The 24,941-nt window shown below is 44.8% G+C and overlaps 1 protein-coding gene across 2 annotated transcripts in view; it reads left to right on the top strand.

The window, feature by feature from the left end:
* WIPF1 (WAS/WASL interacting protein family member 1) overlaps positions 1-24,941 on the top strand; it is an 87,973-nt gene that overhangs the window by 46,534 nt on the left and 16,498 nt on the right. For both annotated transcript variants that reach the window (XM_060257241.1, XM_060257240.1), the window contains exon 2: positions 20,069-20,156. In XM_060257241.1, the coding sequence (XP_060113224.1) occupies positions 20,106-20,156 (51 nt within the window). In that variant the 5' untranslated portion in view covers positions 20,069-20,105. The remainder of the gene's footprint in view (positions 1-20,068; positions 20,157-24,941) is intronic.

The following is a 24,941-nucleotide window of genomic DNA, read 5'->3' as shown; positions in this document are numbered from 1 at the left end:
GGGATCCCCTGCCTCTTGTATGCTGTTGCTGCTCAGGGCTATGCTGTGATAAATATTGTTTAGCCGTGGCCATCAGGCCTATGGTGTGATGTCATTTGTGGGGAAACCCTGGTTGTGACATCAGTCCACTCTAGGAATTGCCAGAAATGCCAGGATTTTACTTTCCAGCAGTTTCCAGAGAGGTCCAGAAGTGATGTCATGCAGTTCCTGATGGCTACCCCAATATCCCTGACCGTGGTCTCCAGGGCTTTTTTTTTGAGCAGGAATGCACAGGAACTCAGTTCCCATTGGCTTGGTGTCAGGGGGTGTGGCCTAATACGCAAATGAGTTCATGCTGGACTTTTCCTACAAAATAGCCCTGTGCAATGGTGATGTCAGGGGTGTGGCAATGTGCAAATGAGTTCCTGCTGGGCTTTTTCTACAAAAAAAAGAAAAGGCCTGCTGGTCTCTAACTGGTTGGCAGTCTGGGCCTGGCAACAACATCCTTCCCTGCTATTGGGAATGTTTGAAATGCAGTATTTCTGTTTACAGGGACAGAGCCTCTATGCATATACTTCCTAAGCACATAGACTCTATGCTCATGAGCAGGTCTCATTTTGGGCAGGAGTTCACAGGAGTGGAGCTCTGAACTTAAATTTCATTGTATTCTTTCTTTCTTACCCCCCCCCCGCCCCAATCATTATTGCTTCTGGGCTCCATTGTTCAAGCCCCCTGTGAGAATTTTGCTGAACTCTAAGATTTGACAAACTTTCTAATATTTTTCCCCATTAAAAAATTGGGAAAATAACCAAAACCTATAAAGCAGACAGATGGAAATCTTCATCATGCCACTGTAGCCACATAGGAGAAAGTAATTTTTAAAGTATGATGGGAGTAAGGTTTTATTATGACAATTATAATTCAAGAAGCCTTTTAAGGTAGATGCTGAGCTGATATAACTTAGTACGTGTCATGGGTGTGTGGCATATGCAAATGAATTATGCAAATAACTTGCGCTAATGAGCTCCAGCACCTCTTTTTCTATGAAATGACCCCTGCTCATGAGACATAGTGTGAGTGGGGAGGGAGGAGCAGGGAATCAGGCTGTTGTGAGTCCCCCTCTATACATGTTGATTTCAGTGTTCACAGTGTTGTTTGTGGAGGGCTAATGGAGTCACCCACTGTGGAAGTTTTCTGAACAGACGCAAAGCTACCAGTTATACCTCTCATAGAACTGTGGGGTGGGTACTTTGCGGCTCAAAGGAGTCTTTAACGTACATCTTGCAATACACGAGGGTGCCCTGGCACACAGTTTGAGATCAAGCAACTAAAACAAACAGCTGCTTACCAGAAGTCACACAAAAACCAGTCAACCGTTATAGACTCCAAAATATCCCACAAAGAGGTAGCATTCACTAACTACCCTTAAAAGTCTTTGGGGAACTCTTAAAGATCATTAAAAAAAAAAACCTACCTTTAAAGATATCTTTATGATGTTTACAGGAAAACTCTACTGAAGCATTGCTCTGGTGATAAATGGGCCTTAGTACAGTGAGGGGGGGGGGTTGTTTCCTCAGAACTGGGGCCATCCACCAATCCCTGACCATTTTGGCACACCTAAGCAGGATTCTGTTGACTGTAATGAGTGGTCAAGTTCCTGCATGGGTCATCTGAACTGCCAGTTTGAAAAATCCGTTAATGTTGATTTTTTGATCCTGATAGTGAAAGAGACGATCATCACCATAGTCACCGAGAGACTATTTTTTGGGGAAGGAGAAATCCATTCAACCAGCACTGTTGCCCCATGCAAGGAACACCTGTTTCCTCCTTTGAAGCTTCCTGTAGAGTTGCCAGTTCTGGGTTGAGAAATTCCTGGAGATTTTGGGATGGAGCCTGAAGAGAGGAGGGACCTCAGTACGGTATAACACCATAGAATTCATCCTCCAAAGCAGCCATTTTTCCCAGGAGGGACTAATCTCTGTAGTCTGGAGACCAGTTGTAATTCCAGGTTTCCCAGCCTCACCTGGAGATTGGCAACACTATACCTCAGGAGTATCAGTGATGGCACAGGACTGGGAGAGTGATTCTTGTTGTTATCCATGGTACCAATGGGCAGGAGGGAAGAGAGTATAGTACATTGGAATCCTCATCACTGTGCCATTCAAGCTATCATTTTATTTCTTATTTACTTCATTACTACCCTACCTTTCTCCTCAGTGGAGACCCAAAGTGGTTTCCATTGACCTCCTATTGTCCATTTTATCCTCATAACAGCCCTGTTAGGTAGGTAAGGTTGAGTGTGTGACTGGCCCAAGGACAACTAGAAAACTTCCATGGGATGGGTAAAGTTTTGAACCTGGGTCTCCCAGATCTTAGTCTAACACCCTGACTACAGTGGAGGCATGGCCAGATAATCAACACTGGATCTTGAAAGAGAAGAACTGGAGCAAGACTGTCCATAATGTGCATGTTCAAATACCGAAATAGAAAATAAAAGTCATGCCATGCCTTTTATTAGGGCCAACTAAAATAACAGTGCAAGCTTTCATGTTACCTAGAAACTCTTTCATCAAAGTGGATGAAAGGGAAGGGGTGGGGGAGAGAGAAAAAATAAGTTATTTCAAGTGCTTTTAGCAGAGCTCAGATGTGGAGCTTTAGTTCTAAAAATGGAAAACAGAATGTATCACAGACTAAAATGGAAGATATAGTGATGGGGGTGGGGGTGGTACTAAAAGCTGCCCGCTGAAGAGTTCCTGAGAACTTGGAAGATTTGCATGTTGTTCTGTGATGCCCTTTATTAGGATAAGCCAAAACATAACATGACTTATGTGTTTGGAATTTGTTTGCTGATAACTCCAGCTACGTGAAACTTGTTTGTGTTCAATAAATCATTTTTAAAAACTGATGATACTTAGCAGTTCGGAAAACACATCACTTCAGCACAGTTTTTTCGGGGGGTGGGGTGGGGGAGAGGAATTAGGATCCTTTGGTTCTGGAACCTTCTCCCAAGTGCTCGTTGAGAGAGCTTCATTCTTAGAGCTCTTCATAAGAGAACATTGAGTGTTACATCAATCCACTTCTGTGGAAACCATGGCTTTTGAGCCTACAGCTGCTTTTACTCTCTAAAGTTTTTTGTTGAATGATGTGTTTTTATAAATCCTTGCTTAGAAGACACCCTCCATCCTTTAAAGAAAAAACTGAATTCCCCTAATATTTGTGGGAATGATTTGAGCAGGCATTTGCTTTGGGGTGTGGTAAATCTACCAAGTTTTGGAAATAGCATCCAGTTAGCTCACTATTTTCTCTCTCCTTTCCCCCTTTTAAAATTATTTTTTCTTCATCTACTGCTTGGGTGGAATTTTTGGTGTGTGTGGGCAAGAGAAAAAAAGGAGGCAAATCCAAAATTTTTAGATGTAAAAAACTCACAGGAAAAGGTTTTTGCCATCACAAAGCTTTTTAACATTTCAGAAAATAAGACTTAAAATTCTGTCTCTTTGGCTGTTGTTGCAGCCAATAAAAATTGGCTTAAGGCTTGCACCCACATTGGAGGAAAATGTGTTTGAGTCATATGTATTTCGAGAACTCCTATTGAGAGATGGCTACTGAGGCTGAAATTTGACTCCTTGCTTCTCCCATTTTGTATTCTTTTTTAATTTTTTTTAAATATTTAATTGTGAAGATTGAATGCTTCTCCTTTGGCCAACAGTCTGCGAGAACTACAGGGTCAGATGAGGACACAGCTTCATGTTAAAAATCTTCCATATCCGGCAGAAGCAAATTCACTATTTGGTTGATATTTCTATTGTGCATTTTTATCAAAACAGTCATCCTTCAGGTTTAATTGAACTCTGAATATTTTTTTTAAGTGAAGCTGTTATTTTTTAACAGTTCTAGCATGCACACATGAGCTGGATTTGAGGCTTTTCATTCTGAAATCTTGCTTGTCAGCTAAGTGTAACTTTCATATGGTTTGATACACTTCCTATGGTGTCAGGGCAGAACTACACATTCCAGGACCTTAGGGTTGCCAGCTCTGGCCTGGAAAATTCCTGGAAATCTGGGGGTAGAGTTTAGGGAATGTGAAGTTTGAGGAAGGGAGTGAGTGAGTGATGCTATAGCGTCCACGTTCCAAAACAGCTATTTTCTTCAGGGGAAATGATCTCTGTTGTAAATTGTAATTCTGCAAGAAATCCAGCCCCATCTTAGGGTTGCCAATCCCCAGGTGGAGGCAGGAGACCCCCCCCCCATTTGGGAGGCCCTTCCCCCACTTCTGGGTCATCAAAAAGCAAGGGGGGGGGATGTCTGATGGGCACTCAATTATTCCCTATGGAGACTGATTCCGACAGGTATAATGGATAATTGATCCGTGGGTATCTGGGGCTTTGGAGGGCTGTTTTTTGAGTTAGAAGCACCAAATTTTCAGCATAGCATCCAGTGCCTCTGCTCAAAACACCATCCAAGTTTCAAAAAGATTGAACTGGGGGTCCTATTCTATGAGCCCCAAAAGAAGGTGCCCGCATCCTTCATTATTTCCAATGGAAGGAAGGCATTTAAAAGGTGTTCATTCCCTTTAAATATGATGGCCAGAACTCTCTGTGGAGTTCAGTTATGCTTGCCACAACCTTGCTCCTGGCTCCACCCCCAAAGTCCCCAGATATTTCTTGAATTGGACCTGGCAACCCTACCCCACCTGGAGGCTGGCAACCCTTCAGAACTACTAGTCTTCTGCAAAGTGCAGGGGAGGGGATGCTTAACCTTTTCCCTGCTGGCTGCTTTTAGCTTGTAGTTCTTCTATTCTCCCTGCCCCAGCCATTTCTTCCTCAGCTGGAATTCCAGGCTAATGTTTGTGGGGCCTCCCATATATAGGATTCCTGCAAAGTGTGGCGATTGGAGCTTGAGCTGCCAGCCTCCCATGAAGTCAGTCTTACTGAATTCACTAGGACTTTCTGAGTAAACTTTCTTGGAATGAGGCTGTCATTTATGACTATACAAGCAGTTCAAGAACTGTTGTTAACTTGTCCTTTCACCATCAAAAGATACTCAAAGCAGCTTTCAATCATAATGGTATAAATCATTTCTGAAGGCAACACTTAAATGCCACCCCTAAATGAAAACAGCAGCAACAAAAATAACCACCATGCTGTAACGATTGTTGGCAGTAGCAAAACATTATTTAGAGTGTTGCGTATATTATCTATAGCAGCAAATAAAATTAGAATATAAAACCGATGAAGAAAAGACAGTGATCTAAACAAAACTAATCATCATTAACAGAAAATCAGATCAGTGGGGACATATAAAAAATGTAAAAATAGACATTAGCAAGGCAGAATTTAACAGTTGTTTAATAAAATAAATAAAATACAATCAACAAAAGGTCCTGAGTAAACAAATGCGTCTTTACTGGAAATGATAACACATGGTGCCTGCCAAATTACTACAAAGACATACAATAGGGTTGAGGTGCCACCACCCAAAAAGCCCTGTCTCTGACCACCCATTGTATTTCAGATAATGCTGGTGCATGAAACAGGACAGTTGACGATGACGACAATATAGTCTTGGCCTTGGCCAGAGATAGCTTGTTCTCAGCATGTGGTAGGAGTTCTGCTTCTGTGTAAATGAGAAGAGGATCCTGCTAAGCTGGAGATACAGAGAAGAGCCAGATTTAGAGATCTGCCTTGTATGTATGTAATTTAGTAATCCACCTGCTGGGAACAAGGCAAATTACCACAGGACTTTCGCGATGCAATCATCATCACCCTATACAAGAACAAAGGGGAAAAGTCAGACTGCTCCAACTACCGGGGGATAACCCTGCTCTCCATCGCAGGCAAAATCCTTGCCAGAATACTCCTGAACAGACTGGTGCCCACCATTGCAGAAGAACTCCTCCCAGAGAGCCAGTGCGGCTTCAGAGCTAACAGGAGCACCACCGACATGGTATTTGTTCTCAGGCAGCTCCAAGAGAAATGCAGGGAACAGAACAAGGGTCTGTATGTGACTTTTGTCGACCTTACCAAAGCTTTCGATACCGTTAGCAGGAAAGGCCTGTGGCAAATCTTGGAACGTTTAGGATGTCCCCCAAGGTTCCTCAGCATGGTCATCCAGCTACACGAAGACCAGCGAGGCCAAGTCAGACACTGCAACGACCTCTCGGAGCCCTTCCCAATAGGCACAGGTGTAAAGCAAGGCTGCGTTCTCGCGCCAACTCTCTTTACGATTTTCTTTAGCATGATGCTTCAAAGAGCCGCAGTAGATCTAGATGAGGACGATGGTGTCTACATCCGCTATCGCACCGATGGCAGCCTGTTCAACCTGAGGCGACTAAAGGCCCACTCCAAGACAATGGAAAAACTCATCCGAGAGCTACTATTTGCTGATGATGCTGCACTCGTCTCCCACTCGGTATCAGCTCTGCAGCATATGACGTCCTGCTTTGCAGAGGCTGCCAAGCTATTCGGCCTAGAAGTTAGTCTGAAGAAGACAGAAGTTCTCCACCAGCCTGCACCCCAGGAAGATTATCACCCTCCCTGCATCACTGTGGGTGAATCAGTTCTGAAGACAGTCCAGCAGTTCAGCTACCTAGGGTGCATCATCTCCTCAGATGCCAAGATCGACAAGGAGATTGACAACAGGCTGGCAAAGGCAAACCGTGCATTTGGCCGACTGCACAAAAGAGTGTGGAGCAACAAGCATCTGAAAAAAGGCACAAAGATCAATGTTTACAAAGCGGTTGTGATGACAACCCTCATCTATGGCTCCGAATCGTGGGTTTTATACCGTCATCACCTGCGACTCCTTGAGCGCTTTCATCAGCGCTGCCTTCGCACCATCCTCAACATCCACTGGAGTGACTTTGTGACCAACACTGAAGTCCTCAAGCGGGCAGAGGTTACCAGCATCGAGGCACTGCTGTTGAAGACGCAGCTGCGCTGGGCAGGGCATATTTCTAGGATGGAAAACCACCGCCTTCCCAAGATTGCCCTGTATGGCGAACTCTCCACCGGCCATCGAAATAGAGGGGCACCAAAGAAGAGGTACAAGGACTCCTTGAAGAAATCCCTTAGCACCTGTCACATCAACCATCACCAGTGGTCTGACCTAGCCTCAGATCGCAAAGCATGGAGGCACACCATCCACCAGGCTGTCTCTTCCTTTGAGAACACACGCATAGCTGGTCTTGAGGACAAAAGGAGATTGAGGAAGAATCGCACTGCTACAGCACCAACCCCAAATCAGACTTTTCCCTGCAGCCGCTGTGGCCGGACCTGCCTGTCCCACATTGGTCTTGTCAGCCACCAGCGAGCCTGCAGCAAACGTGGACTATTGCACCCTTCTTAAATCTTCGTTCGCGAAGCCAAGCCGAGAGAAATCCCACATATTTTCCAAGAAGCTTAGGGCAGTATACAGCATCATTCTCACTCACTCCATTGCATCTTCACATAGTGTCCAGTGCAACGCACATCGCACTTGAATGATGTGGATAAAATGCATGTTTATTTGAAGCACATAAGAATGTGGATTTTCCTTTTGCAATCTGGGGCCACTGCATACAGTCTCATCCTTGTCTCTCCCCACCCCCCTGTCACCTCGCACAGACTAGGGCAATATGTGCAAACTCTGCTATTGCTTAAGGCCATAAGGGAAAAGAGTCCACCCTCTTCGTTGACACACAGTTATTTCAAAAGGGAGCTGTATAGGCATTCTCTTTGCAATTTTTCAGTGCTGCATTGTTGGACAGGGCCTCTTATAGCATTTTGGGGAGTTAAATTAAGGGCTCCCTTGGTACCTATACTGTACCATATTGCAAAACTGATATCTGAAGAAAGAAAAAAGTACCTACCCTGTACCTGTGCATGATGCTGTCATTTGCACTTTGGTCTGACATGCTCCCCAGTACAAAGTCACAGTTTGAATGTATCTCTGGAGGCTGTTTGATCTGTTTTAGTTCACCTGCTCTAGCAGCAAGACAGTTCTGCAGGAGAGCAAAGTGTCCTCCTGGTGATAATCAAGAGGAGCATGGTCTACTCTTAAGTATGTTCCCCACATCACTATGTCCGCAGGAGTTTTAATTATGCATGCAGATAGGTATTCATGTTATTTTACTTACGCTTTGCATGCACCGCCTGTATTTTAACAGCCCAGCCAAATGCTAATTTTGCACTGCATTAAACATCAGTAGGCTCCAAGCACATCATTTGTGCTGGGGTTTTGCAGGGGCACATTCCTCATTAGGGTTCCTAACTTCCATGTGAAGCCTAGAGACGTCCTGGAATTACAACCGATCTCCGGACTATGGAGCAGGGGCAGCCACTTGCTTAATGTAAGAGCCACATAAAATAAATGTCAGATGTTTGAGAGCCACAAGATGTTAATGTCAGATGTTTGAGAGCTGCAGGACAGGGAGAGAGGAAGGAAGGCAAATAGATGGGAGGAGGGAGAGAGAGGTGGAAAGAAAGCAACTTTAAATGCATTCTCCAAGCTGCTAGCTAGCCTGGCTTGAAGAAGTGATTTAAAGAGAGTGATTTAAAGAGCCTGCCAACAGGTTGGTGGGGGTTTCAGAAGCCACACAATATGTGTGAAAGAGCCACATGTGGCTCCCAAGCCACAATTTGGCCATCCCTGCTATAGAGAGTTCCCCTGGAGAAAATGGCAGCTTGACAGAGAAGACACAAAGGTGTGCCATATATTCTAGGTCAACTCCTTTCTCAAACTCTTCCTTTCATAGGCACAGCCCCCAAATCTCCAGGAATTTCCCAAGCCAGAGTTGGCAACCGTGTTCTCAAAACGTATTAGGGATCCATTCCGGCATATCTTCAAACTGGGTTGAGGCCCACATCTTTTTGTATTTCAATAGCCATTTGTAATTCAAACCTTACCTATATTATTTCAACAAATTAAAAAAACCATGAAAATTCTCCCGTGCTGTTTGTGTGTGTATGTGTGTGTGCACATGCATAAATGTATACATACTCATTCACAGTGTGTGCAAAGTTTTATGCGATTCTAGAGGTTCCTCCAACAGCTTGATTGTGACAGGTGCCATAATTGGCAAGAACAGAGGTGGCATAGGCCCTCCCTTCTCCCCTTATGCAGAGTGTGATTGGAATCTTCTTAGTTTAGGGAAGCCTTCAGCCAAGTTCCAGCTTGCCATGACACAAGTGAGAGGTGTTTCCTCTCCACTAATAAATTCTGAACTGGGATCAGATTTACTTTGGTAGAGAAAGCCCAGCAGGAACTAATTTGCATATTAGGCCGTATTACCCCCTCACGTCACCATTATTTCACACACGGCTATTTTTGTAGGGAAAGCCCAGCAGGAACTCATTTGCATATTGGGCCACACCCCTGACCCCAAGCCAGCCAGAACTGCTTTCCGGTGCATTCCTGCTCAAAAAATAGCCCTGACTGGGATTAATCTGTAGTGAGCATCCTGATCTCATCTTCTGAGGAAACACGGTCGAGTTTGCTCAGGCACCTGTGTTTGGATCTTGCGGCAAACTGGAGTTGATTCCCAAACCAGGAAGCTATCAAGCACAGCCCACTCATGAGAAGGAGGGCATGAGCCAGCAAACAATTCAACAAGCCAGATTTGTGCCCATGGGTGCCCTAGTGTCTGAATGTGACCTGTGTGTTTAAAATTTCTAGTTTACCCATCAGACTATGACAATGATGTTGAACTCGATTATTATGAGGGCCAGATCTGACATAAATGAGTCCGGGCCAGGCCGGGCCATGTTGGGCTGGGTCGGGCCATGTGTGTACCTATTTAAGATTAGGTAACAGAGATATAAACTTTTTAAAGGATACAGACAAACACGACTAAAGATTTTTTTCAAAAAAACCCCCTTAAAACATGCTTAAAACATTAGCACTTAAAGGTTGGTCTTAAAGGTGCTTTCTTTGTATTTCTTCCATGGGATCCAGGGAACTGGGCAAAGGAAGCTCTGCCTCATTCCCTCCCTCCCTAGGGGACCAAGAGGGGGAGGAGCCTCAACCAAAGGAGAAAATTGAGGTTTTGCTCTGTAGCTCCTGTGCAATTGAGCAAGCCTTGTAAAGCAAGTTAAGATGTAGAAGGAAGCAAGAGAGAGGGAGAAGGCAGCAGACAAGACCCAGTTGCTTGGGAGCCTGATTCGGCTCCCGTGCTGCATGTTTGACACCCCTGGACTATGACAGGCCCTAAGCCATGTGATTTAGTGATGGGATGTACATTTTAAAATTTAAAACTCTTTAAACGCTTTGAGCCCATCCTTCCTCCAAGAAGTAGCAAACATGTTCGTCCCTTGCCCTTCCAGCAATCCTGTGAAGTAGGTTAGGCTACAAGCGAATGGCCCAAAGTCATTCAGGGGATCACCCTTCATCAGGTCCCAGTCTGGTGCTCTTACCACTGTACTGCTCGGGATCTCAATTCTTTAACGTAGCCAAAATCCAATTTCTGCTGTTTCATGGACCTCACTAACATACTGCTGAAGGCCTTGATAAAGAGCAACTGTTATAATAATAAAGAATTGTACAGCAACAGTTTCTTGTCCAGCCTCCTCCTGCATTCCAGAGGCTTGGCTCCTTGGTAGAGAAGTCTGCCTCCTCAAAGGATTCACATTTACATCCCTAGCATCCAATAATTCTTTGTCAAGGCATTGTGCAAGCTGGTAGTTCAAAGTCAGAGCTAGGCTTTTAAAAATATTTATGCAAACTAAGTATTGCATGAAGAAGAATGTTTAGGTGTTGCGTACAGAACCAGGGCTTTTTTTGAGCAGGAACACACAGGAACGCAGTTATGGCTGGCTTGGCATCAGGGAGTGTGGCCTAATATGCAAATGAGTTCCTGCTGGGCTTTTTCTACAGAACTAAAACTGAACAGCTGCTTGTATAAGCAGAAGGTATTTCCACTTGAGGGAGAGGAAGTCCACATTCCCACTAGCACCCTTCTTTACCTGCACCTCCCTGCACTGTTTGTAGGCATCCCCCAACCCTCAGGAGGGAGGAAGAATGGGAAACAGGAAAGCTCCATTTTGTAAGTGGGTGTTCTTAGGCTTTACCTTACTTTTCATTTACAGGTAGCTAGTGGATAGGTTAATTGTGGGACACTATTTGCAGTTGCACATAAATTTGTAAGTCTAACATGGACAAGTTCTGAATAGCTGACCGACAGGGAGCAGGGCCAGATCTAGGGAAGGTCAGAGGGGGCTCTTGCCCCGGGCACCGCTAGAGGGGAGGGCACCAAATTGGGTATGGAATCCATTCTATTCTATGGACCCATAAGATAGAATGGGCCCACAAGGGGGCGTAATTTTTTAATCTTGCCCCCCTCAAAAAACATGTAGATCCGGTCCTAGGGGAGACTTTGCCCTGTCGAACTATCTTGTCAAAGCTTCTGTTGGATCCAGGTGGGGCAGCCATGTTGTTCTGAAGCAGTAGAACAAATTTTGAGTCCAGTGGCACTTTTAAGACCAACAAAAGTTTATTTAAGGCATGAGCTTTTGTGTGCAGGAACACTTCCTCAGATACAGTGGTAGGTTCCTGTTGTTATTCACTTCTAAAAATCACAGTGGTTGGTTTCATCTTGTTCTCCTCACGCTGACAGGAAAGACATCCCCTTCTTATCCTCACAGGTTTAACCCCCCCCCCTTTAAAAAAAAAGCAGCCTTTCCAAAGTTGCTGCCATTATAGTGATTTCTTCACTGTGCACTTTATATTCTGAAATAAACTATTTCTCTGAAACCTGTTTCTTAACTGGCTCTACAACATCTCTCTAGTTGTTTTCAGTGGAAGGGAGCAAACCTCAACTCTGTATTTTTGAGTCTTGCTGAACCACTGCAGAAACCCTTCAACATTTTAAAATGTCTAAATGGGAAACCATTTTTTTTTTAAACTAAGAAAGCCCTTTGTAGTGTGATATCCTCTCCTGGTGGAGTGGTTCAGTCTTGCTCCATCATGCACTGGAGGGGGCTAGTGAATCTTATGTTACCACATTCTGAACAGCAACAGGTCTTTGCCTTAAAAGAAATCTGGGAGGAGTTATAGTTCAAAGACGAAGCACATGCCGTGCATGTAGAAGGCCCCAGGGCCAGTCTCTGGTTAACAGCACCTTCGGCAAGTAGTGACACTACCCATCAGCCAAAACTACATTGGATTTACTGACTCAGTGGTCATTCTTGGCATAAGGCAACTTCATGTGTTCATATGTCAGCCATTTTTAAAGAAAGTGTCACTAAATATATATACTTTTATTTAAAATAATGAATGTTTGTAATCAAAGATGGAGAAACCTGGGATTCTGTTCTTCTGATACCTTGTGGATAGCTATAACGATCCTATCCCCATGGAAGAATTTTGTCGCAGGCCTTAATTATCATCACAGTCTCTGGTGTATTTGTCCTGTTGTGCCAGGACTATTCAGGACTGACTGGATGACTGGAGCCTTTAAGGTAGCAAAATATTCTGCTTTTTTTAAACGTTGGTGCCCATGATGGTGTATATAGAATCCCTTTGCCAGATCAGCTCAAATAATATGGTAGAGAAATCATGATAGAAATTTCCTGGGTACCCAAAGACTTGTCAATTCTCCTCACTGCTGCTTTTTCAAATTCTTTTCTTTAACTGCTGTCATCTAATAGAAGCTGACTTTGCCAGGACTGCTTTACAGACAGCTCCTTTCCCCCTTGACCTGCCATTATTTTTCATCTCTCTGATGACAATCTTGGCTAATCCATAATCACAATAAATAAATTTAAGTTAAATTTTTAATCTCCGTGTACAACAATGTAAATTGTCTCTTTGCCATGGCCATGGTTGTCAGTGTCTAGCCCAATACTTTTGCCCCTAGAACAAATTTTTTAAAGTTTAGATTCAGTCATCAGCATGTTGGATGGAAATATGATTAAAGAGCAATGTGTCTCTTCCATCTGAGTAGGTCTGGAAAATCACTTACCTGGATATTGACATGACATTTGTAATTCCCCTTTCTGCTATCCCTCTACTCATCTGAACCGCCTTCTTTTTCATCTTTTACTTTCTACCATCTGTAACCCTTGCCTGATTTGTTATTTGGGTGTCTTTTTATCCTTTTGTTGGAGAAGGCATCATACTCATATGTCCTGTTGCAAAAATTGATAGCATAACTCGTGGGTTCATGCAGTGAGGTTATACATGTGAAAAAAAATGTTTCTCCATGTTTTGGGAAAGCATATGGTGCAGCATTCCTGTGAATAGCGACCTTGAGAAGATGGGAGGGAGGATCCCATGACTTTTTTTAATTTGAGAGCTAGTGTGGTGTAGTTAAAAGCATTGGACTAATATCTGGGAGACCTGGGTTTGATTCTTCACCTGTGCCATGGAAGCTTACTGGGTGACCTTGGGCCAGTCACACACACTCCGCCTGACTTAACTCACAGGGTTGCTGAGAGGATAAAATAGAAGAGAAGATAACAATGTAAGCCACTTTGGGTACCCCCCCACAGCCAGGTAGGGATGGTACAAATAAATTAATGGGAGGAAAAAAACCTGCCTGCACATATACATAGACTAGAGCAGGGGGCACACAATATGTGGCCTAGGGGCAGCATGCAGGCCATCCATGGTGCAGCTCATAGTCCCATCTACCAGTCTACTGATCAGGCATTACTGGAATCCATGGCCCTGATTGGCTGCAGCTCTGAGGAGTTTAGCAATGTCAAGTGGGGTGGGGGGTGCCACAAGAGACCAGGTGCAAATCTCAGCCAGGCTGCTGAGCACTGAGAATGCCCAAGGCATTTCCGCTCCAGTGACAAAGTGGGGGATCAGGTTTTCAATAACTGAAACTGAGAGGAAGTTGAAGGTTAAATATCCTGGCTCTTCCCTACACAACCGTAAGACAAGTAGAGGCTGCTTGAGTCTACAATTTACAGTTTATCTGCAGAACGAAATGGTGATCTTTGTCTTGTTTGCTTGTTTGCCAAATCCCTAATAGCCCAGACCCTGAAATCCATGGGGCAGGGCCTGATGATGTCAAGGGGTGCCGCCTTGTGATCTTATACTTTTTACAATAAGACCTGCTTAGTTCCAGTCAAGCTTGATTGTGACCCATTTAAGTTGTGTACTTGGGGGCTACAATATTCAAGAGAAAGCTAAAGAAGAATTTGTTGTAATGCTTACTGATGGTGTTTTTGTGTGTACAATGGTGAAGGAGCATTCAGTCATGCAACTTTCTCTCCCCCACCTCCCGCTTTCTCTGGGCTTCACTCTAAAACAGGGTGGCCAAACTTGCTTAATGTAAGAGCCACACAGAATAAATATCAGATGTTAGAGAGACGCAAGACAGGAGCATCAGAAGTTGGAAGGAAGGAAGGAAATTAATACAAAAGAGGAGGGAGAGGTGGAAAGAAGGCAACTTTAACTTTGAAAGCATTCTATAAGCCACCAGCTGGCTTGGCTTGGAGAAATGATTTAAAGAGATCAATGGCTTCCCCAACCCAGCTGACAGGGCAGGAGAGGCTTCAAGAGCCACACAATGTGTGTGAAAGAGCCACATGTTTGGCTTGCTCTAAAATAATATAAAACTAGGAGATAAGCTGAACATGTAGCTAATCACTTGATGCTATTCAGGGCTTTTTTTTGTAGAAAAAGCCCAGCAGGAACTCATTAGTATGCAAGGCCACACCCCTAACATCACCATCATTTGCATACTAGGCCACACCTCTGACGTTACCAAAAGTGCTATAATATCTTTCTGAGGTGTGGAAACCACCACACGTCAAAAAAGATATCTTAGCATTGGAAAAAGTCCAGAAATATATAGCCATATTTAAGTCACACAAGAGGCAACAAAATGGAACTGATGTTGTAGCTAACCTGTGAAGGTTGGTTTTGCCTTATTCAAGATGGTGGTCATCCTGTGTGGAAAGTTGTTTGCTTGCACATGACTCAGGTAACTTATGATTATACTTAAAGCATGTTTTCACGCAGCATGCTTACCCTGTGGAAGCTTTTTACAGGGGCCTCCACTAGGCCACATTATGTATAAGCTTGGCCTTAGGATATACTGGGAGAGCTGTGATCTTAGGCATCAGAGATGCTATTCTAGCTCTTCTAATCAATAAACATCCAATTGTGTGGGACCCTTCAGTCTTTGCCATTCCTCTAGCTGTGCAAGCATATTCTAAAGAAAAAGGTACTTTCCCCCCCAGGACATTTCTAGGTGCTCTGTGAGATGCATGAAAAAAGTGTTATTTAGCGCTGTCTTGGTCTTCTGTAGGCTTATGATTATGGGCGGGTTTATCACCTGGCCAGTGGCCTTCTTCAGATGATAGGTACTCGTTCCCTATAGAAGGCGATGTGCTAGGAGAGCAGTACCTATGAATCTTGTGTTTGAATTCTCAGTATAAACCACTGAAGATATTCCAGAGACAAAGGGAAAAGTAAAGGAGGATGTGGTAGGGTTGCCAAGTTCCTTCGCCGCTGCAGCGGGGGACTACTCTTGCATGCTCAAAGCATGTGTGATGCGATGATGGCACCCTGAAGTGACGTCATCGTGCCAGGCACACGCTAGGATTTGTGGTAAACTCTACAGTACCATAGAGTTTTATCACAAATCCTAGAGCATCCCTGGCATGACATGCCCAGCATGGTGACATCACTTTTGGGTGACATTATTGCACAGGGCACATCATGTGACAATGGGGCCCTTTGGGGGTGAGGATCCCCCCTGTGGCCTGCTCCATGGTGGTGAGCTGGGGCCCCCCAAACCGGGGGATCTCTCGCCCCCAGCAGGAGCTTGGCAGCCCTAGGATGTGGTGTTCACTGAGTTGTCCTCTTAGTCTTCTCAATATCAGGCCTTACTTTTTTAACATATGTCATCTGAGCCATCATACCAAGAGATCTTATTGATGCAGGGATCATTTAGGGTGCGCATTTCACTTTGTTCCTCAGGGACTAGCCATGTGAAACCTGCAAAGTGCATCCCAGACATATATATTTTTCTTTTTTAAAATAATTGTATGATATGTCTCCTACTGAATGTAGATGGGAGATATGTCATGCTGAGAAGGAAATATATGCACTTTTGTGGGATTGGTGACGGCAGTCATGGTTGTGCTGTTGTGCTTTATTCTCTCCAAGGTCTATTTGTGATTCAGCCGTAGTGGAGATGGGGAATGCATCTTTCTATTTTTTCCTGAAGAGGAGTCCCTCTCTGAGTGGTGATTGAACTTTACCAGCTTCCCCACTTTAAAAAAAAACTTGCTAAATTCTCTTCTCTGTTTGGAATTTTCTTTATTACTTCTCTTGTGTTACTAAAATTCCTGAGTTTGATGAAGTTCAGTATTTTTGATTCTCTCTTTCATGTGTATGTGTTGCATTGCTAACTTGCCCCTATTAAGTTGTTTTCAACTTCTTTCATGATGGAGATTGAAAATAGTGGGCAGGAAGGTTCACCCCTTAAATTATTGACTTAATATTTTCCCTGAAGTTCTATTAGCTTCATGGGGAGTGGGGTGTTAATCTTACACGTGTTTCGGCCTTCCTCTTTCTTTGCTTGAAAATTAATCACGCAGGAAATGAGTAACCCCAGTGAGCTTTCTGCTTCTGACTTCCACGTACCATCTACAGTTGATTGTCTCTAGAATGGCTGTTTTAAAATGGCTGATTAGGTGCAAGTTGCTTATTCCCACAGTGTCGTATAGGGCTGATACAAGGAGATTTATGAGCACCTTAATAATTTAACTATGGAGGCTGCTCCTGTTTTGAAATGGCTGACATCCTAAATTATTAAAGCCATAAATGAGGCAGACCTTCATCATATATATGATGAAAATATATATATAATATCTTGAGGCCAGGAGAGACAATTCAGCAGGAAAGCCACATTTGGTTCTCTTGCATTTGTTCTTTAGAAGTTACCATGTTGGATGGGGTGAGTGGGTAAACCAGGCCTCATAACTGGCAATAGAAGGACTGTTATCCTTCCCCCTCAAAGAGACCATTTTTATTCCACTAAATTGGTGGTGGAAAATGCTGTCAAGTCGCAGCAGATTTGTGGCGACCCTGAAGGATTCTTCAAAGCAAGAGGTGTTCAGAGGTGCTTTGTCATTGCCAAGGAAAAACAAATGTTGCACACTGACTTAACAGTAGCTAGGCCTGGAGAGCCAGTTTGGTGTAGTGATTAAGAGTGGTGAAATATAATCTGGAAAACTGGCTTTGATTTCCACATGAAGCCTGCTGGGTGACCTTGGATCAGTCACAGTTTCTCAGATCTCTCTCAGCCCCACTTACCTCAGGGTGTCTTTTGTGGGGAGAAGGGAAGGAGATTGTAAGCCACTCTGAGACTCCTTTGGGTAGTGAAGGGCATGGTATAAAACCAAACCTCTTCCTTCTCCTCCTTCAAAAGGGGCAGGAAACACAAAACAATTTTTAACCTGATTGATTGTGCCAGATTTCTGGCGGCTGCCAGGAGAATTCGTGATGATTTTGTAAAGGAGGGACTTTGAAGTTGACTGTTTTTATCCTTTTGTATATTTTATAATTTTGCAAAGCTCCCATTTTCTAATATTTTTATTCTACTGTAACAGCCATGCCTAAATGTTTGAGTACTTCAGATTTGAATAGATTGACTTCTTAAAGTGTTTTTATTGGTTATGTACCGTAATAATAAATCTGAATCTGATCTGAATCTGATTTTTAACCTGTATGTTACCACTCCGGTGAAACAAATTTATACCACTCAGGATTTTTGTAGTCAAGGGCTTTTGCTCTGTGTTTGTATGTGTGACATACTAACTCCACAGACCATTGCAGCTGTGGGAGGAAAAAACTCTTTTGAACAGGATGGTTGTGGTTTGCAGTGAGAAGAAATTTTTCCTGTTGACCATTTTTTAACAGGAAGTTGAACAAATTCTACTAAATGTACTACAGATTTTAATCCTTCAGGGTAGAATGGTGACTGGAAATGCTATATCTGATAAATGTCAGAAAGATTCAACTCTAGAATGTTCCATACATTAAGAGATAATATTTGACTAAATGGTAATTGTTCTAATTCTGTTGTTATTGAACTTCAGAGTTTTACTGCTGTAATAGGAGGAGTGGGAGAGACTGGTCGCCTAAACCTAAAATCATATTTCCCCATTGTAATGCAAGTGTTGACTTGCCTCCACGTCTTTCAGTAACCCTCAGCTTTCTGCAGACAACAATGTAGTCTGTTTGTAGATAACAATTTTATAGCAAATCTGCTAAAGCAAGATGACATCAAGATTTAGGGTTGGCTGCAGACTAAATGGGCATTTTCCACCAGTGGACTTTTCCTGCTGCAAAACCCCCTGTGTGTCATTCCTCAGGGTCCCCTGTTCCCCCCCAACCAAGGAACACCATTTGGTGGAGATTGGTGAACTGCGGTCAAATGGGGGAGGGAGAAGAAGATGATATTGGATTTATACCCCACCCTTTGCTAGACAAAGGAGTCTCAGGGGCTGTTCAGACGCACAGTATAATCAGTTGTCGCTGCTGTTTCATACCGGATTAAAAGTGGCTGATCAGACAGCAACATCTGCCTCCTGGTATTACCTTGTAGTAGCCCCCCCCCCATCCTTCTCTGAACCCTTGACTATTTTGTTACCTGCTCCTTTGCGGTGTTTTTTTAGTTCTCCAGTTTCACCTCATAGCTTCCCCGTCTATATAGTTCTCGACCAACTTCTGGATGTCTGAAGGCTGTCCCAGAACAAAAGGAGCCTCAGACATCCGGTTTACGGCTGCCATTTTTTTTTTTTTACTACTTAGCAATATGCGCATAACTGCATAACCACATAATGTTTTAACATGCGCACATGTGCGCATAATGCATGCATGAGCATAAAAGTGGAGGAAAAAAGAACTGCATGGTGCCGTCATGTGGACGGCAGAAGACGGTTTCACCATGGAGTGATTCGAATTGCAGTATGGCAGTCTGATCAATAATATCCGGAACAAAGATAATCAGAACAGAACCGGGTCAGTTTAACACGGATTCAACACACTGTGTGAACAGGGCCTCAGAGTGGCTTACAATCTCCTTTCCCATCCCCTCCCCACAACAAACACCCTGTGAGGTAAGTGGGGCTGAGAAAGAAGAAGACTGCAGATTTATACCCCACCCTTCTCTCTGAATCAGAGACTCAGAGTGGCTTACAATCTCCTATATCTTCTCCCCCCACAACAGACACCCTGTGAGGTGGGTGGGGCTAAGAGAGCTCTCACAGCAGCTGCCCTTGTGAGACAGCCTCTGTGAGAGCTATGGCTATGACTGACCCAAGGCCATTCCAGCAGCTGCAAGTGGAGGAGTGGGGAATCAAACCCAGTTCTCCCAGATAAGAGTCCATGCACTTGACCACTACACCAAACTAGCTCTCTGCCTTTGGAAAATGCAGTCTGGATTCAGCTCTTAGTATGAAATAGTAGTGCATTGATGAAGTATTGTCAGTGTTCAGAGAATAAACCTGGTAATGTGTATCAAATTACCTTCATATCTTATTTACAGAAGGGAGGGAGGCCTTTGTATTAGAACCAGCTGAAACACCACAGTGACGTAGTTCCAAGATATGAGGTAAATTTGAAGCAACCCTAACATGGATTTGGAGGAAGAATTTCTCCCCCAAATGCCTCGCAGCTAAATTAGCACAAAAACATTGTTGTGTTTGACTGAATTTCTTCCCTGCTTTACTAATTTTGTCACTCTTAAAGAACTGCCCAGCCATTAGGGTTACCTGGTTCCCCCAGCCTACCAGTAGGGGTTCAGGGGTTGGGTTGCCAGCTCCAGGTTGGGAAAATCCTGGATATTTGGGGGTAGAGCCTGGGGTGGGAAGAGACTTCAGTGGAGTACAGTGCCATGGAGTTCACCCTCCAAAACATCCATTTTCTTCAAGGGAACTGATCTCTGTAGTCTAGAGATGAGCTGAAATTCTGAAGCGTCCTCAGTTCCCACCTGGAGACTGGCATCCTTACCCATCAATACTAGTTAGCACGTAGATCATTATTTCATTTTGTTCTGTCGTAATGCTAATTCATGCTTGCAAAGCTATAGTAAGCAAGCCTGAAGCTTGAATTTTTGGAAAATTACATGTGTGGTGGTGTTCCTCAACAGGTTTCACTGCTGCAGAAGAGAGTTTCAAATTTAGACCATGCCTGTTCCTCCTCCTCCAGCTCCACCTCCTCCTCCGACACTGAGTGTGGTAAGTTCCAACTTTTAATTTTAAATCTTTAGAGTTCCCAGCCTCCTGCTGGGGGTAAGGGTTCCCATGATCTCGGGGCCTCCAACCCACCGGCACAGAACTGGTTGGCTAGGGGAGCCCTGCGCCTTAAGAGCTCCATCAGTACCCAACATGCCCAGTGTGATGATATCACCCAGAAGTGACATCATCACACTGGGTACGTCATTCAGAGACACTCTAGTATTTGGGTAAAAAACTCTATGGCATCATATCCCCTTGCCAACAGCCTGGCAACCCTATAAATCTAGCAAAACCAAATAAGAACCACAGTTTGAAATTATTAGTAAACAATGGAAAACTGTGTAGCACAATAATACTATATCAATAAGGAACAGTTATGACAACAATTTCTGTATCCAGCCTTTGGTGTGTTATAATAAAGAAAATAAATGTGGCTGACAAATAGGCACTGTCCATAAGATTAAATGAATAATGTCCATAAACAATATCAGTGCACAGTCCAAGTACTATTCCAGTGGACCTCTCTGCCTACATCACCACAGATGAGACTGGTTCTAGGTAGGTGATCAGCTAGATTTGAGTCCAGTAGATCCTTGAGGGCTTTGAATCTTGCTGGTCTCTAAGGGCTACTGTAGCTGATCTGATGCAGACCAAAATGGCTACCCTCTGAAACTATTTAGGTGATAAACACCATGTTTTCTGGTCTGTCTCCCCAAATCAACCCCTCCCACCATCATTTATTCCTCCACCTCAACAGCAGCAAGTGTTGTTATTTATTTGTTTGATTTATACATCCTGCCCTTCCCACAAAACAGGTTCAGGGTGGGTTCAATCAGAGAGTTAAACATTAAAATAACATTAACATTTACAGTTAAAAATAGCTAAAATACAAAATTAAAAATAGTGCCTCAACAGTCATGACCAATCAGATCCAGAGGTCCATCAGATCCCAGGATCACTGTGGGAAGGGGGGTGAGGCCTAACAGAAGGTGACATCTGCTGCCTCAACTGAAGGCTTGACGAAAGAGCTCTGTTTTGCAGCCCCTGCGAAAGTGTTATGACTGTGGTATATTCTTGGAGTGTTGAAGCAGAACTGGAGAGATTGAGGTTCCAGTCCTTACATACAGGCCCAGCGCTAGGGGTTCTGGCACCCCTAGGCCGAGGCCTGTTCCCCCCACCCACCCTTAGTCTCTTTCCCCGCACATAAAGCGTGTGCGACCCGGTGATGTCACCGGAAGTGACAGCATCAGGTTGCACGTGTTACACATGAGCTCTCAGCCCAGCACTCCCCTGCTTCAAAGGGAGCCAGTTGGCTCCCTTTGAAGCAGGGGTGGCCCAGCATGAGCGAGTCATGGGAAGCGTCTTCGGGTGCAGGGAAGTGGGTGCGGGAAGGAGGTGGGCTGCAACAGGCACAGGGAGGAGGCAGTGGGCACGGGGAGGTGACAGGTGCGGGGAGAGGGGCGCCTCATGGCGCCCCTAAGCCAAGTGGCACCCGAGGTACCCGCCTACTTGACCCCTACTCCCATGCACCTGCCCTGCTCTCAAAACAGTACAGCTTGTTGTGATCTTGGTCTAGTTGGCCTATTTCTGTCTGACCTACGTTAACATGGTGGCTGTGTGCTGCTGACCTGAGTTGTTTGGCAGCAGCTTGGGGTATGTGTGTGTGTGTGTGTGTATATATATATATATATATATATGAAAAAGTATATATATGAAATATATATATGAAAAAGTAGAAAAAGTCTAGAATGGAAATCTCCTAAATGATTGTGCTTGAGGGGGGGAAATATGCTTATTTACAGGAATCTTGAACAAGCATGAGTCAAGTTTTGAACATCTGGGAAAATTTAAGCTGCTTCATGTTTGCTTTTTATTTTTTTCTGTTAAACATATTATTGAACTACAAGCTTTTTTAAAAAATGCAAGCCATGGCTAACTTTAAATCTGGGCCGCAAGATGCTGTGAAACCAGGGAGACTCTGTACTGTTTGAAGTGGCAAATCAAAATTCTTCTTCAAGTGGTTTTAATAAAAATGTTGTCATCAGCTGTTTTATTTGCTTGCAAATATATCCAGGACATCCTGTTTTGGGACAGTGGACATATAAGAAAACGGAAGATTGGTCACTTACCGTGAAGCTTCCTTCTCGGTGGACTGGCAGTGGGTCGGTCCGACTACTGGGTATAGGCTCCTCCTCCTCTTCACAGGGTCGGGTCTTCTAAATGATCCGAAGGGGGGGAGTGGCCTATACCTCCCAGCTCCCGCCAGGTGTATCCAAGCCGCATCCCCCTAGGAATAAAAAAGTTCCACAACCTCCCCATTCACATACAGAGGCAGATGAACGAGGAAAACCGTTTATTACACTTCAACACCCCTAAAATAGGAGATTGAAGCAAAACGTTGCCAATACAGAAAAACAACACCGCTCAGGAGAGGAACAGATGAGGCTCCAAGATCCACCTCCAAAACCCAGGAAGCCGCTCAACCTCTGACGGGCGGGCCGGACCGACCCACTGCCAGTCCACCGAGAAGGAAGCTTCACGGTAAGTGACCAATCTTCCGTTCTCCGGTGGTCTGGACAGTGGGTCGGTCCGACTACTGGGACGTAACAAAGCTGAACATCCCCGGGCGGGACCGGCTTCCCTGTTTAGAGTGCATGCTGCAGCACACGCCTCCCAAAGGCCGCCTCCGCTGAAGCCCATTTATCCACCTTATAGTGTCTGGTAAAGGTATGTACCGATCTCCAAGTTGCTGCCTTACACACAGCTTCTAATGATGGGAAAGACCGATACACAGCCGATGTTGCAGCACCCCTCAAAGAATGAGCCATGATCCCATCTGGAGGGGTCTGACCTTGGGCCTTGTAGGCCAGATCAATACATTCCCGTAGCCATCTGCTAAGGGAAGAAGTGGAAACCTGCTGTCCCTGTGATTTTTTACTGAACGAAACAAACAGGGAATCAGACTTTCTCCACCCTTTGGTGCGCTCAATATAAAAACTAAGCGCCCTCCTAACGTCTAGGCAGTGTAACTCCCTTTCCTTAGAGGACTGAGGATTGGGGCAGAAAATTGGAAGAACCAGTTCCTGTGACCTATGAAAAACGGAATTGACTTTAGGAATAAAGGATGGATCTGGTCTCAGAACCACCTTCTCATTATGGAAAACGCAAAGCTCCTTGTCAACCGACAATGCCCTTAACTCAGACACTCTTCGTGCTGTGGTGATGCCTACTAAAAAAGCGTTTTAAGGGTTAACTCCTTGATCCCGCAGGAAGCCAGAGGTTCAAAAGGACGCCCACACAAGGCCTGTAGGACTACATTCAACCTCCATGAGGGAAATCTGTGTACCTGAGGAGGTTTAAGAAGAGAAACACCCCTCAGAAACCTTTTGACATGCGGATGCGTTGACAGGGTCTTACGTCCCCGCACCCCTTGTATAGCCGATATAGCAGCCACCTGCCTTCGCAGCGTGCTGGTGGAAAGCCCCTTGTTTGCCCCTTCCTGCAAAAATCCGAGGACACCTTTAACCTTAACCGACATCGGGTCCCACCCTCGTTGGGTCGACCATAAATAAAAGACCTTCCAGGTGGTATTATATACCCTATTCGTGGAACATTTGCGTGATGCCAACATAGTGTCCACCACCCTCTTGTTGTAACCTAGATCCTCGAGCTGCAACCGCTCAACCTCCAGACTGTTAACTGTAACAGGTCTGGTTGAGGGTGAAAAATGCCGCCCTGAGACAGAAGGTCGTCCCTCCTCGGCAGATGCCAAAGAGGCTGAACCGACAACCTCAGAAGCTCCTGGAACCACGACCGCCTCGGCCAGAAGGGAGCCACTAGTACCATCTCCGCCCGTAATTCTACCACCCTCCGAATCACCCTGGGTAAAAGAGGAAGGGGCGGGAAGGCATACAGAAGTCCCACTGGCCACTCGGCGCTGAGAGCATCGGTGTTTTCTGCTCTTTTGTCTCTGTGTTTGGCAAAGAGCCTGTCCACCTGATGATTTTCTGCCGTGGCAAACAAGTCCACCGTCACCGGACCGTACCTGTCCACTATCAGACGGAAGGTGTCTCTGTGCAACATCCATTCCGTCTGATCCAGCCAGCGTCTGCTGAGCCAGTCCGCCAAAAGATTGTCCTTTCCAGGAACATGTACTGCCTTGATTGATAGGAGATTGTTCTCCGCCCATTCGAAAAGAATTTTGCCTCGGCATGGAGAGATTTCACCTTGGTACCCCCCTGCCGATTCACATACGCTTTGGCTGTTGAATTGTCTGTTTTCACCAGGACATGGCAACCGATCAGGACAGCTTGCAAGCCCTGTAATCCCAATCGAATCGCTCTGAGTTCCAGGAAGTTGATACTCCGTTTCGATTCGTGGGGCTCCCATTGACCCTGGATCATTTGATCCTGTGAGTGGGCCCCCCAACCCCATAGACTGGCGTCTGTGGTCATACAAACTCTCAGGGGCTCGCGGAGGGGATGGCCTGAACTGCAAAGATCCGGATCCATCCACCACTGCAACTGGGATTTCACTATTGGTGTCAATGTCACTAGACTGGGGATTTTGTTCCCTATAACGTCCTGGAACGGTAGAAGGAAAAACTGCAGGGGGCGAGTGTGGAACCTGGCCCAGGAGAGTAGGTCCTGAAAGGAGACCATCATCCCTAGCAGCTGTGCTAACACCATAACCGACACCTTGCTTTGCTGAAGGACCCCTCGTAAGAGGAGACGGAACTTCTCCCTTCTTCCAGGGATACAAATACTCTGTCTACGGCTGTATCTA

Source organism: Heteronotia binoei, chromosome 16, assembly GCF_032191835.1.
Source record: "Heteronotia binoei isolate CCM8104 ecotype False Entrance Well chromosome 16, APGP_CSIRO_Hbin_v1, whole genome shotgun sequence".
In the NCBI taxonomy this organism is placed as follows: Eukaryota; Metazoa; Chordata; class Lepidosauria; order Squamata; family Gekkonidae; genus Heteronotia; species Heteronotia binoei.
Note: the sequence above shows the minus strand (reverse complement) of the source record. Positions and strands in the feature narration are given on the sequence as shown.